We start from the raw sequence: 14,806 nt of genomic DNA, 5'->3' as shown, positions 1-14,806 counted from the left end.
TATGTATTATTTAAGTTCGTAAAATCATTTCTTGGCTAAATATTAGTCAGAAAATTGTAAAAAAATATGGAAAAATTCCATAAAAATTAGGAAAGCCATTACCAACTTTTAGCCAAGTATTTTAAGCCTTTAAAAAATAATTATTCAATGCAAAGAGGTCAAATACCATGTAAAAAATACTAAAAATTCAAAACAATAATAAAATCAAGGTGAAAGTTATTTATCTCCATTTATGTATGATAACACGAAAATATGGCCATTAAAACACATAAATATAATGTAATATTCATCGATTAAACATGATAATTTGCAATTTATCATGGGCATCTTGCTTGATGGAATTTCCTCCATGAAACGCGACAAGTGGGCCTTTTGTTCTCCTCCAAGTGGGTCTTTTGTTCACAAAACTATTCCACTATTTTAAGTTGAGATATACTTTATATGTAAACCCACTCCTTCCTTTTATTTGATCTACATCTACCCATTTCAATAATAAATATTGAGTTTCAATAATAAATATTTTAGCTTTTAGTTTTTATTGTGTTTCAACTATCTCATCCATTTCTAATTCGATCCGTTTGCCTCTTACTCTCTCACCCGCACTTATTATCTCTTTTCTCCACATCCTCTTCCCTTCTCTATCTCCTTTCATTCTCTTACTCTATCCTCATCTATCTATTTACCCTTAAGACTCTTTCCCTCTCCCTCCCCCTCTAATAAAAACCAGCTTGAGAAATGTAATTAACTTTCAAATGAAAACCAAGTGTATGGGGATCCATTGAGAGGTACATTTATGTTTTTAAGATTGACCTAATACTTGCAAGGCATTATTCCTTGTACAGAAATTCATGTCAAGATTTTGTTCCACAAGCAAAACTGTATGTTCATCTTGTACTAGTAACTTGGAGATCTTAATTTTTGTTCAAAACCAGGCATTAACTAGAATATGACTTGACTAAACTTTAGGTCTAAGTCCAGGTTTTTACCAAAATTGACCAAGATCTTTCCTACTCATGATCATCACAGAAAGAGCCACTTTGAAACATGGTGCATAAAATAGATTTCTAATTATTATGCACCTATCCTGAATGAGAAAGTTTCAGGCGTTTGACCCTTTTAATAAAATAAATGAATATGAACATGGGCAGAACCGATAAATTTCCCTTTCTCGGCCGCCAGAATTCATTCTTGTTCTACGACCGGCCATCTTCATCATCATCATCATCATCATCATCATCATCATCATGCCTAATTATTGCCTCGCATCTTCTTAAGGTAGCAATGGGCCTTCTTTGATTTATTTTATCTTTTGTTATTTTATACTTCGCGGGGCGTTAGCTCCATTTCTGTCATCTGTTGAGGCGATATTCACGCTCGCCGATATGGGTTCTTTCAATTATGATGCTTGATCAAGGTTTGTTTCTCGATTGATCTCTGTCACTTGCAGAAAATGTGAAGTTCATCAGACATTTCTAAAAGGTATTGCTTATAAGGATATTCTGGTTCTTTTACAATGTCCAAACATTGTTCTTACAACTAGCTTCCGTGAGTTTTGAAATTTGAATTCGATAAGAGTAAAATTTTCAAACATTTCTTCTTCTTCTTCTTCTTCTTCAGCCTGTTAATCTATCCTAGATTAAAGGTTGCTTCTTTCATTGTTTTCTGTTCTTTTTTCATCCAACCGGCCAACCTTTAACCTTATTTTGGGCTTTTGGCTTATTTTCGAACTCAGGGATGGGCGAAGTTTATCTTTTTCTCTGTCATACAAATCAGCTAATGCTCCGATCATGTCGGAATCCTTGTCTCTCACCTGTGTTGAGTTGGGGTTTCGCATCAGTGTTGACTGTGACTGTGGATGATGACAATATCGGTTGATGATGAATCATCATCGACATTGTCACCGTCGTCAATCGGTTGTTGATGAATCATTTTTCCCATCGCCTTCCTGTTTCAAAGAGCTGGCATTTTCAATGGGCATCGTTATGCATTGTTTCCAGACTAATATGTAATATTGAATCATGTTGTTATCATTATCATTGTCATGATCATTCATTGTTTGATGACTAATAGTCATTATCATCATCATTGTCATTTTTCCCATCGCCTTCCTGTTTCAAAGAGCTGACATTTACAATGGGCATCGTTATGCATTGTTTCCAAACTAATATGAAATATTGAATCATGTTGTTATCATTATCATTGTCATGATCATTGGTTGATGGCTAATAGTCGTTATCATCATCATTCTCATAGCCACTGTCATCATCCATCAGTCGATGATGAAGCACCATTGTCATCACCTTCCAGTTTCAAAGAGCTGTTGTTATTATCGTCATCATCATCCATTGTATCTGAGATTAGATGGAGCATTGAACCATGTCCTTGTCAGCATCATCACCTTCAACCTTTGTCTAATCCACAAAATGGATGATGATTTATCGGCGACGATGACAAAAATTAAGGATTATGATGACGATGTCGAATTTGTCATTGTATGGAAACCCTACTGCTTAACTGTCTCCGTGTATCATGAAATTTGTTTTTTGCCTGCCATTTGACGGATTAGGTGGAATAGCTCTGCCAATTTTCTGGAAATGCCTCATTTTTTTGTGATGTTATTTGTGGGATAAGTGACATGATTACATGCCCATGTTCGACTCATAATCTCTTAAACTGACAGGATAAATCCCCACAATTTAAAGCTATCCATTGGCAAGAGATCTCTCTCCTGGTCTATGTATTAAAATGGATGAGCTCTCTTTAGATCCTGTTAGTCTCTTCATTCTCTCCATCGTTTTCTTCTTTCTTTTAACCTTTGTAATCCTGCTTTTGGTTCTCATTCTATTCCTTGCTTCAGGAATTGATCCTCTCCATTTTCAAATTAGTTTGGAGCAAGAAATCAGCTGGCAGTACTGAGACAGTAGTGATCAATAATGATGAGGTATAATTTATCACCTCTCAACGATTTTTATTTGAAATAATATCCAACTTTTAGTTTAAAAACGCTCGGCAGCATAAGCCACCAAGTATGCGATATTCAGTGCGCAAAATATGTTGATCTGAATGCTGATTAGAGGACATAAACTATTTTCTGATGCGAGTTTAAACATCAAATTAATTTCCGACTTTATAATTCAACAACAACGAGTAATATTCCATAATCATTTGGCACGACTTTGTTTAGTAGATATCATTTTTTGGATTTTATTCCTCCACTATGGACTTGGTGAATAATTTTTGAAGTGACTTATACATCTTTTATCTAATTTTTTCTTTCAAAAAGGACATTTATTTCTTGCCATTTCTAGTGATGTTATTTATTACGAATTTGAATAAAGCCTTCATGTTTCTGACAGTTGGTGGCTGGAACATCAAAGAAAATCCGACAACTTACAGGTACTCCTGCTTCAAATAAAACCCCTGCTGAATCAAAATTTAGCCCACGAACTTAGTATTGAATAAAATGACTGTAGAGTGGCCTTTGGTAGCTGTAAGAGAAATTTCAAACCTCATTTTTCACGAGGATGAAGAGCTGAGATTTCTTCAGTTGATCAAAACTCCCGTCTCTGTTCAACTACCAAAATCTAAATCCTGAGTCTCTCTAGTAAGAATCATATCAAAATCTATCTTGATTAGTTGTCAATAAGATTTTAGATCCCTGTTTGAGGACCCTAGCCAGATGAGAAGACACAAATTATCCCTTGATACAGTCAGGATATGTATCGCTATCTTTCGCCTTTGTTCAGTTGCTGTTACAATGCACAAATTTTCATTGGACGAGATTATTTGGGTCTATGCAGCAAATCCAAATGCTCTGAAAGTAAGCAGTGAACTCATCCGTCTGTTCATCACAGGTTCTCCAGCATCCACTCTTATTTGGTCGACTTTTATTTCCATGTATTCGACTGAAGAGGATGTTCTGGTGACAGAGGCCATTCAGAGGGCAGCAGTGATCGCAGAAGCTGAAGGCTCTGCCAGAATCGAACCAACACATTTCGAGAGAGTGCTTCCCCAACTATTGCTAGATTTTTGAGGTAAATTCATCATTTCATCGATTTCTTTATCATATCATCATTATACTATTCATTGGTTATTATATTTTAAAAAAAACTATTTATTGGTTATTAAAACATCTGTCAGGATTTGGTAACAAGAGACATGAGAGAAGGATCAAGAGGTAGAGAGTTATGCCTGGTGTCGGATAAAAAGTCTTGCTCTAATCGATCTGATTAACAGGTGATCAGATCTTGAATTAGGGTTGTATGATTATTCTAAAATTATAGGTCAGTTTGCAATCGAGCATTCTTAATCAGTGGACTATCAATCAATATCGGTCCGTTGGACAGATAGGAATAATAAAAAAAAATAATGACAACAAACTCTCACCCTTTAACTTTCTCACACAAAGTGACGCACACACATACACAGACACCCACAAACTGATCTGCACACACGTGTCTGCCCACCCGAGTATGCGCACACATGCACACACAAGCTCACACGTGCACACACATGCTCACACATGCATGTGTGCTCACAGGCACGCAGATGTGCACACACACACGTAACCACATGCACACGTGGTCACACACAGACATTGACTTCACCACCACAATACACTGCAGATTTTGATTTGATGGAGGATCCGTCAGTGTTACTGCAGCACAACACTGCTGCACCAAAGCTTGTGATACGACCCCCGTTGTATCGAGGTCTCTTTCGTCATCCAACCCTATAATTCCTTTAAATAGGACAGCCTCCCTTGAGGAGGGCAGCCAAGAAGTATCAAGAAATGTGTCTGGGTCCCCGGGAATGTCCATCCTGCCATTATCTTCCCTCCAGCAACATCTACTCCATCAAACCTCCTTCAAGGCGATGTCTACTCCGTCTGCCTCATGTCGCCTAAGTCCACCTGGCATTCTCTGTCCTGGCGCCAACGACCAGCCCGGCATCTTCTCCCTTCCCTTTCCGTCCTCTCCCTGATACAAACTTGGTATCAGCAAGTTCCCTCAACTGGAGCAATTTAAGTTCTTGGAGCAATTAGCCCTCTTGATCAGATTCGATTGATGGGTTGATCATAATCAGGATGGTCTAATCGATCAGATCTGACCACCCAGATCTCGCCTGGTACTGTCTGATCAATCAAGAATTTTGATCATAACAGGTCCAATCTGATTCACGACCGCTAGTGGAGAGATAAAGGAAGGAGCTAGAAAAGGGAGACCAAGATCAACTACTAGATTTGTGGGGTAAGTTCATCTCCAAATTTCGATTCACAACCCCTAATCTTTGTCAAGTCATCATCTTATTTTGTCATTGTTGTTAAATATGCCCCATAATTCAGGATCTTACAGGAAATATGAATGAAAGTTCAGTAATTAAAGAGATAAGTAGTGGTCAAGAAAGGTGGGATCAAAATCAAGAAGGGAGTATTCAGGAAGATGGCAAGAGCTCAGAGAAGATGACATGCTTCACTTCGTCATTAAACCCACTATAGGCATTTTCGTCCTTTACTCCCTTTCCTGTCTTTCCCTTAAATGGTGTGGCCCTCCTCGTTGGAGAGCAGAGAAGATCATTTGGTTATTTTCGCTCCCTCGACGATGTCCTGCCCATCGTGAGTCGTGACACTAGCAGGGATGTCCACTCTGCATTAGCGCAACCCCTCTTCGGCGATGTCCACTCTGCCAAAACCCTCCCTCAGCAACATCCATCTTGCTGATCTGCCTCTTATTCTCGTTTCCGGATACGAACGACATCAGTTTGTGTCAGAAGTACAAGAATCATAATCAACTACAGAAAGGAAAGATACAATATGATCTCTCCCTAGGCATCACTAATTCTACGCTGGTCTTCGGATCATCACAATCTTGAGAGCGAGAAATTCCCCCTTTCTAGATCTCGGTCATGTTTATAGAAATGAAGGAAATAAAGGGCTATAAAGCGTGTTTTCATTCTTCTGAGACTTGTAATTTGTGTTAAATCTGACCATTTTCTTCATGTTTGCTGAGATGAACATGAAGAGAGAGGGCCGAGTTAGTGATGTTTATAAAACCCATTTGATAATTTTTATTTAATCGAATAACTTATCAAATTTACATTTAAATCATCCTAAAGTTGTTCCTAAAGATCCACTGACTGTTCTGGGTCACCTCATCTTCATGTGAGCAAGAGAGGGCCCCTTACCACCCACACCATGTCTTTCATGTGAGCAAGAGAGAAACGTCATCCATCCCCTATCATCCCATCCCACGTCATCGTTCCTGGCCCACAAATGTTATCTGTCTTCCATGTGAGCATGTGATAAACATCATCTATCCCTTCCATGATCGTTCTGTCCCACCCACGTCATCCATCATGTGAGGGAGAGAAGCGTCATCCTTCACATCCACACTCGTCCCATCCCATCAACGTCACCACGTCATCCATCCAGTCCACTATCATCATCTTCCACCCACGTCATCCATCCAGTCCACTATTGTCCTGCCCCACCCACTTCATCGGTCTTCCATGGGAGCGAGATATGAGCGTCATCCGTCTCATCCATGTCATCACGTCATCCATCTTCCATGTGAGCGAGATATGAGCGTCCTCCGTCTCATCCATGTCATCACGTCATCCATCTTTCATGTGAGTGAGAGAAGTGTCATCCATGCAGTCCACTATCGTCCAGTTCCATCCATGGCACCACGTCATCCATATTCAACGGTTGCAAGAGATAAACGTCATCCCCCAGTTTACTGTTGTCCCGTCCCATCCATGGCGCCACCTCACCCATCTTTTATGAAAGAGGGAGAGAGTCGTCATCCGTCCAGGCCTTGATAGTCCCGTCCCGTCCATGGCGCCACTTCATCCGTATTCGACGTTGGCAAGAGATAAACGTCATCCTCCCAGTCCATTGTCATCCCGTCCTCACCATTCTTCAATGAGAGCGGAAGAGAATCGTCATCCGTCCAGCCCATGATCGTCCCGTCCCATCAACGGCACCACGTCATCCGTATTTGACGTGGCATGGGATAAACGTCACCCCAGTCCACTGTCATCCCGTCCCGTCCATGGTGCCACCTCACCCATCTTTTATGATAGCGGGAGAGAGTCGTCATCTGTCCAGCCCATTATCTTCCCGTCCCGTCCACGGCGCCACCTCACCCATCGTTTATGAGGGCGGGGAGAGTCGTCATCCGTCCAGCCCATTATCTTCGCGTCCCGTCGACGGCACTACGTCACCCGTATTCAACGTGGGCGGTGGCGAGAGATCAACGTCATCCTGTGTCCACAGTCGCCCCTTCCCATCCGTCCCATATGAGCAGAAGATGATCGTCTTCCGTCCGTCCATTATCGTCCCGTCACATCTCGTCATCCTCCACCGACCCGGAAGCGGTGGGCCCCACAAAGATGGGTGCAAGACTTATCTGAATAGAGGTTCGGTTCGTTCTTGGAGACGTTCGAAGCTCGTCGTCGTTCTTCCACCTGTCGAGCGATCTTCAATCACAGCGAGACGAGTTCTAGAGAGAGATAGAGAGTTCTCACTTGATAGATTTTTCTACAGAGAGAGAGAGAGAGAGAGATAGAGATAGAGATAGAGATTAAGAGTTAGAGAGAGAGAGAGAGATGTCTTGTGCTCTCTGCTTGTGTGCGCCGCCGAGTGTCGTGAGAAGACGCGTTCTTCTTCTGGTTGCGGGCAGCATCTCGTTTTCTGCCGCTTTCTCGTCTAACTCTTTGCTGGGTTTTGGCGCCGTTGCTCCGGGCTGTCCTCCTTCTTCTTCTTCTTCTTTGTCTTCCGGTGGTGGGGTTGTTGTTGGGTGCAGTCAGTGGCGCTGGCCTGAGCTTGGTCCTTTCAGGAAGATGGAGGTGGGTCTCTTCCGTTTTATCTCTTTTTCTCTCTCTATGATCGTTGTGTTTGTTTCTCTGTCTTCGTTATATTTGTCCTTTCTTGACTTCTCTCTCTGTTATTCTTGGTCTTTTCAAGAAGATGGAGGTGGGTCTCTTCCGTTTTCTCTTTCTCTCTCTATATGATCGTTGTGTTTGTTCTCTGTCATCGTTATATTTGTACTTTCTTTACTTCTCTCTCTGTTACTCTTAGTCCTTTCCAGAAGATGGAGGTGGGTCTCTTCCGTTTTATCTCTTTCTCTCTCTATATGATCGTTGTGTTTGTTTCTCTGTCATCGGTATATTTGTACTTTCTTTACATCTCTCTCTGTTACTCTTAGTCTTTTCAAGAAGATGGAGGTGGGTCTCGTCCGTTTCTCTTTTTTTTTCTCTCTCTATGATCGTTGTGTTTGTTTCTCTATCATCGGTGTATTTGTCCTTTCTTTACTTCTCTCTCTGTCTCTCTTAGTCTTTTCAGGAAGATGGAGGTGGGTCTCTTCCCTTTTATCGCTTTCTATCTCTTTATGATCGTTGTGTTTGTTTCTCTATCATCGGGGTATTTGTCCTTTCTTTACTTCTCTCTCTGTCTCTCTTAGTCTTTTCAGGAAGATGGAGGTGGGTCTCTTCCCTTTTATCTCTTTCTCTCTCACTATGATCGCCGTGTTTGTTTCTCTATCTTCGTTATATTTGTCCTTTCGTTACTTCTCTCTCTGTCTCTCTTAATCCTTTCAGGAAGATGGAGGTGGGTCTTTTCCGTTTCTCTTTTTTTTTTTTCTCTCTCTCTCTCTCTATGATCGTTGTGTTTGTTTCTCTATCATCGGTATATTTGTCCTTTCTTTTCTTCTCTCTCTAAAGGAAGACGGAGGTGGGTCTCTTCCGTTTTATCTCTCTCTTTCTCTCTCTGTCTCTCAGTTTTTTTCGTTACCTCTCTCTCCCCCTGCAAATTTTTTCATTACCATCGCTATATTTTTCCTTCCTTTACATATTTCTCTGTCTCTCCTTTGATTCTCTATCCTCGCTAAATTCAACCCTTTCTTTCTTTTCCTCTGTCTCTCTCTCTCTCCTTTGTTTCTTTATCCTCATTTTATTCCTTTTTTTCTTTCTTTTCCTCTCTCTCTCTTCTTTGTTTTCATATCCTAAACGCGCTATATTCGTCCCTTTTTTTTCTATGCTCCTCTCTCTCTTCTTTGTTTCTGTATCCTCTCTATATTCTTTACTTTCTTTTTTATCCACTCTCTCTTCTCTTTGTTTCTCTATCTTCTTTATTTACTCCCTTTCTTATTCTCTCTCTTTCTCTTTGTTTCTCTATCCTCTCTCTCTCTCTTTGTTTCTCTATTCTCGCTATATAACTCCTTTTCTTTCAATACCCCTCTGTCTCCCTTGCTGCCCTTCTCTCTCTCTTTCTCTCTCCCCCTCTCATTGTCCACTTATATTTCTATCTTTTCTTCGTCTCTTTTTCTTTGATTTATTTGTTTATTCTTTTTTTCTTCAAAAACAATTTTGGTTTATTATATCTTTTTTTTATTTCTTCTCATTTCTTTCGGCTTTTCCATTTAAACTTAGCACGGAGGCGTGCTTTCAGTTTTCTATCAATTCGTTTTATCTTCTCATTTCTTGTACCATCTCAAGTTTTTAGCATTTGTGGAGAAAGTTTTCTTTCGGAGTTTGTTCGCAGAGGCAACAAAATTGAGTTTAAGTTGTGCAAGGTTGCGATAAGTGCAGGCTGTCTGATTTTCCTTTTGTTCACATTAATGTCAATCTCAACCCTGCACTCCAAAATTTATAAGCCTGGATTAAGTTTTTAAGACGAACAATGGTAATGTGATGGAACTGGACAATGCAATGCTTTGGTATTTTTTGGAAATTTGAAAGAAAATACAAGATGTTGTGGAAAGCTTCGAATTTTTCCTGTAATAGTTTATGGCGTCAAATTTATTTCTATGAAACATAAATATTCCTTGAACTTACATAAACTCATTATAAATATATTGAAGCGAAGAATATATTGTGGGATGCTTCTCAATTGTTTCTGTGAGGGAGACTTCATGGTTGAAATTTATTTAATTTATTTTGTATAATCTTGACAAAACAAGGAGTATATTGTGGAAAGCTTCACGACTGTATATGACAGAGACTTAATGGGTTGATCTATTGTATTTGCTTATCTTAATTCTTAAGTAATTAGTATTAAATTTTTAAAAAATGATAATACATATGGCAAAAAATGTTTCTCTGTGTTCCAAATTCTCCTTCAAGTTTCGTAAATTTGTATCTAACATGTATTGTTTGCTGTCCTTGAGACTGAATTTTTTATATGAATTTTATCAGCAACTGAGGGCTAGAGGATCAATCTCGAAGAACAAGGGGCTGATTGCACATCTGCAACAGTATGGGATAATCAAGTCGACGGAGGTTGCTGAGGTTATGGAAACTGTTGACAGAGGTTTGTTTGTACCAGATGGAACTGCTGCCTACATCGATACTCCGATGCCCATTGGGTATAATGCCACCATATCGGCGCCTCACATGCATGCCATGTGTCTGGAGCTGCTAAAACACCATTTGCAGCCTGGAATGAGAGCTCTGGATATCGGTTCAGGTTCATTGACTGCTCTTTTAATATGGTCTTGTTTTTTCTCTGAGATTATGTAATAAACCTGGGCATGCTCATTATTTTACATTCAATCAGCCTGTACAGACACCGTTCACCTGATCAGGGTTCCCTTGTCCCTTATTATGGTTATTTGTCATTCTCGCCAGTCGTCCGTGATGAAGATGATGAAATCTTCGTCATCATCGGCACCCTATCAGGGAACAACGTCGTGGACGACGAGGACGATGAAGAGTGGAGAAGGATGAATCGTCAAGCTCATTGTTACTTCTCTGCAATTGGGATGATGGTAATAAGATCATCAACGCTATTGTCAATCGAGACATGGACAATGGAGAGGATGATGATGATGGAATTACAAATCTGCTCCTCCATTATCCTTGTCATTGGTCCATGTCAGGATAATGACGGGAAAGATGAAGCAATCATCTTCTCTGTCAATTGTTCTTAAACAGGATAACGAGGATGAAATCATCATTGCCACAGGCCCTTGTGACAATGATGATGACTCTGGTGATTTTGTGGAAAAAATTCATCATCTTCCGTCAATTCCTCCCAATATAGATAAACTTAAAGTGCAAGTTATATCCTCTCTAGCCTGCTTATATGCTTGAATTCTCTTGTCCAAGTCGTGATTTCTCTTTTCTGCATACAAGTTTGCTTCTATTTATCAAAAGCAGAATAGGAAATTCTGTTAGATATATTGCTTAATCTAACTTTCGATTCAATCTCCCGATTAATAACTGGCAAACTTTATCTTCCATTGTTATCTACGGTGAGAAAATTTGAAAAAGTTGCTGGTTTTTTATTGTGGGCCAGATTTTTTGTGTTGGAGAACATATCTATACTACGTTCTTTATAAATGTGCACTTTTTTGGTTTATTTTATCAATGCACTTTCATTTATTGTAATTATCTGATAGATCAAGAATCTTGAACTCCGCTAATGATTATATCCATTTTACAAAATTTTAAGACGGCCCACTTGCCAATCCGTCCCTTGTCAATGCAGATTTCTCTTGCAATTTTATCCAAGTTATATTGCTAGGGAGAATAATTTCGATCATATAAGAATCTCCATTCCTCAGAAACCGATTGAATCATCCTTCATGCCATTTGGGGCAAAAATGTGCAGGAACTGGCTACTTGACCGCATGTTTTGCACTCATGGTTGGACCACAAGGCCGTTCTGTGGGCGTTGAGCACATCCCCAAACTTGTGACTTCTTCGATCGAGAATGTCAAAAGAAGTGCCGCTGCAGATCTCATGAAATCAGGCTGCCTTTCCTTACATGCTGCTGGTATATTCCTGCCCTGAATTCCTCATTTGCCATCGACACTTAATTTGGTGATATAACTTTCGTTTGTTCTCCAGTCAAGTGTGAGAGAAAAATATATTTGAAGTATAGTTCATTGTTATCTAAGTTTCCCTGCGAAAAATTTCCCTGCAAAGAAGATGCGCAATTACTGATGTGCAACTTAGAGTCTTCGTTATCTAAGTTGTGTTTGCCATCCGTGATGATGATGAGAGGACAGTGATGCAGTCACCATAGTTACTTGTCACTAGTCTGCGACCAGGATGTGGAGGATGATAACGACGGAGGCCCGAATCTCTTCCATCTTCTGATTCAAAGCTTCTAGTCTTTGGTCAATATGACAAGATGACAATGAATCATCATCATCATCCTCATCAAACAGTCTGAGAACGTTTGTAAAAGATGACCTTTGTCATCATCCTTACCACTTTTCTAAAACATCATCATTCTTACAGCTGGATCACTTGTGCGCAACAATGATGATGATGGGTTTGTAAGGGTTATGATCTCAATGAGGATCATGATTTAGGGATGATGACGACGATGCCAGCCATGGATGGTGAACGCTAACTTGAAGCACTTCATACCACCACGGGTGCACAAATTTTAAGTTTGCTTCGATAACATGGCCCAGTAAAAACTTCATTTATTTCTTTCTTTAAAAAAACTTCATGTAGTCGTGCAAACTTGCACGAGTATATTGGATTGGGTCCCATAGAGCTATTAAGCGCGTAGTAGTAAAATGAGCTTTGAAAGTTTTCTGCATAGAAAGAATCAAACCTTATGCCATTGGAATGCTGTGCATTAATGGAATTCGGTCTGGTAGATATCTCTTTGGTGTATAGCAGGAAAGGGCTTTGAAACTTTTCATTGTAGAAGGACCATAACTTTCACTTGTTTCTGTAAAATAGCTGAGATTCGGTCTGTTTTGCATACAGTAAAGGGAAGTAGGTAAGTAGGTAGTAAGGGGTCCTGAAAAGTTTCTAAGGATTCGAAATTTCTTTGGCAGATGGGCGCCTTGGATGGCCGGATGAGGGGCCTTATGATGCGATCCACGTCGGTGCTGCAGCTGGGCTCCTGCCTGAGCCGCTGATCCAGCAGCTGAAGCCTGGGGGCAGAATGGTAATTCCTGTTGGCAATATCTTTCAGGAGTTGAAGGTGGTGAACAAAAACATGGATGGCTCCATCAGTACCCGCGACGAGACCTCAGTTCGCTATGTGCCTTTGACATCCAAAGAGGAGCAGTTGGAAGGCTTTTGATGGCTTCGGTTTAAGTACTGCCGCTACTACTAGTACGGCTGCTAGCTGTGTATGATCTCTTCCTTGTTTTCTCTTGTTCATAAAGCTTGCGTCCTTTGTATATAAAGTTTCATCCAGCTGCAGCCGTAGCAAGAATAAGATGGACACACTTGTACATACTTGGGGTTTCTTTTGAGTGTTTTTTTGCCATGTGATATCAGAGATTGTGAGGACTTGGGAGGTACAACTTTTGGCCAAGTAAAAAATTAGAGGCCTCATTGTCTTAGTAAAATAAAGTGATAATTGATGATCTAGATAGGGAGGGCATGACTTGGGTGAATTTTTTGGTCGCACCAAAACCCTTGTGCGATGCAAAATTTTGCATGGCACATTGGACAAATGTGCACAAATGATTGAGAGAGAAAAAAGAGTGTGAGATATACATATAGAAATGCAACAAAAAAATGAGGGGAGAGAGGAGAGAGAGTGGCATAGAGAGAGGGAGTGAAGAGTGAGAGTGAGAAGAGAGAAAAAGAGAGGAGCAATAGAGAGAGAGAGAGAGTGATGTCAGACGTCGTCAGGGACATCGTCTGGTCAATACCGAGTATGATGGCTTGGTATCGATAATAGATGGTGGTATTGAACATCGATGGTGTTGTTGTGAGACGGATAAACACTAACGGGTCGATGTGACTACGATGCACTCAGTGAGTACCCTACATGTCGTACGTGTAGTTTTTGACTCGAGGGAGGCATCGAGCTCCAAGATTGGCGGCGGATTCTGCACCTGGGCGCACGACAATGATCAAGAATCCCATAGGTTGGCTCGAGGAGGAATCTACCCGATCATCTAGGGGGGGGGGGTGATTTCACGTCGCCAGATATGCAGGGAGGCTGAAATTTCAGTCCACGGCAAACATATTTTCCGGACCAGAAGATATCGTCGATTTTTCCTGGGTGGAAGGGGGGGGATTCAATCAAATTGGTCGTCCGCTCAGAAAAAAGGCGACGGCGGCTTCGGATCTACCAGGAAAGGAAGATATGGGTCCTCCTCGCCTGCCCAATTCCCTCCCTGTCTTCTCCTCTACACTCTCTTCTTCCTTCCTCTATGATCTTCTCTTGAGCGAGGAAGGGAGACCAGAACGAAACGACGCCTATTCTTCTCTTTGTTCTTACTGGTCTGAAGAACTAGGGCACCCCCCTCTTCCCTTGTAAAGGGGGAAGAGGTCAAATGGGCCGCCTTAAGTGGGTCAATAGGGGGAATGAAATTAGGTCCATTAGGGGCCATTATAGAACAGGCCCCCATTACACATAGAAGGGGAAAATTAAAAATTAAAAGAAAAAGGGGAAAGGACTAGAGGCCCCTTCCCATGGCGATGAAAGTGCAGGCAAGGGACGCGTCACGGTGCGACGAAAACTGGACGAGTATGAAGAAAACACAAAATATGACTAAAAGAAAAATGATGAAATCAAACTATGATAATCGAGCAGTTTCACTGGGCTGTTGACAGTAGTGGCGGGCGGCGCGGACGACGTCGTCGATGATTCTTGATGGTGTGCGCCATTAAAGAGAGTTGAGATAGAGAGAGATGGATAAGTTGATGTAAAAAATATGTGGTCGGCAAACCAATCTCACATTTAATATCTTGTTCCATGTTCATTATTAAAACATATTAACTGTAGTGCACATGTGATACTTATAATTTGTTCATGAATATATAATCACATATGTTGCATTATGATGAGATAATAATACAGAGATCAAAAGTCTTTAAG

At 40.7% G+C, this 14,806-nt stretch overlaps 2 protein-coding genes across 12 annotated transcripts; both read left to right on the top strand.

Annotated features, from left to right (window-relative positions):
- The first annotated feature begins 1,154 nt into the window (after positions 1-1,154).
- LOC144710821 (centromere protein X) lies at positions 1,155-6,051 on the top strand. 10 transcript variants are annotated; one of them, XR_013583427.1, is made up of 8 exons: positions 1,155-1,275; positions 1,448-1,479; positions 2,681-2,769; positions 2,858-2,941; positions 3,357-3,396; positions 3,855-4,034; positions 5,165-5,249; positions 5,345-6,051. XR_013583427.1 is itself a non-coding variant. In XM_078584625.1 (8 exons), exons 3-7 carry the CDS (start codon positions 2,746-2,748, stop codon positions 4,031-4,033), a joined length of 306 nt encoding a protein of 101 aa, XP_078440751.1. In that variant the 5' UTR covers positions 1,155-1,275; positions 1,448-1,479; positions 2,681-2,745; the 3' UTR covers position 4,034; positions 5,165-6,051. The 10 variants fall into 10 exon arrangements, 9 of the variants coding, with proteins under 9 accessions (XP_078440751.1, XP_078440752.1, XP_078440753.1 ...); XM_078584625.1 differs by adding an exon at positions 3,801-3,854 and having other exon boundaries at positions 3,930-4,034; positions 5,165-6,051; XM_078584626.1 differs by lacking the exons at positions 5,165-5,249; positions 5,345-6,051 and adding exons at positions 3,801-3,854; positions 4,141-5,157 and having other exon boundaries at positions 3,930-4,034.
- Positions 6,052-7,428: 1,377 nt separating this feature from the next.
- On the top strand, positions 7,429-13,245 carry LOC144710820 (protein-L-isoaspartate O-methyltransferase-like). Of its 2 annotated transcripts, none has more exons than XM_078584617.1 (4): positions 7,429-7,848; positions 10,195-10,465; positions 11,612-11,776; positions 12,801-13,245. In XM_078584617.1, the coding sequence occupies exons 1-4, from the start codon at positions 7,609-7,611 to the stop codon at positions 13,049-13,051; spliced, it is 927 nt and encodes a 308-aa protein (XP_078440743.1). In that variant the 5' UTR covers positions 7,429-7,608; the 3' UTR covers positions 13,052-13,245. The 2 variants fall into 2 exon arrangements, with proteins under 2 accessions (XP_078440743.1, XP_078440744.1); XM_078584618.1 differs by lacking the exon at positions 7,429-7,848 and adding an exon at positions 8,532-8,608.
- Positions 13,246-14,806: the final 1,561 nt, after the last annotated feature.

The sequence above is a fragment of the Wolffia australiana genome, chromosome 13, assembly GCF_029677425.1.
Source record: "Wolffia australiana isolate 7733 chromosome 13, ASM2967742v1".
Taxonomy (NCBI): domain Eukaryota; kingdom Viridiplantae; phylum Streptophyta; class Magnoliopsida; order Alismatales; family Araceae; genus Wolffia; species Wolffia australiana.
The sequence above is the reverse complement of the archived record's forward strand: the minus strand, read 5'-3'. Positions and strand labels throughout refer to the sequence as shown.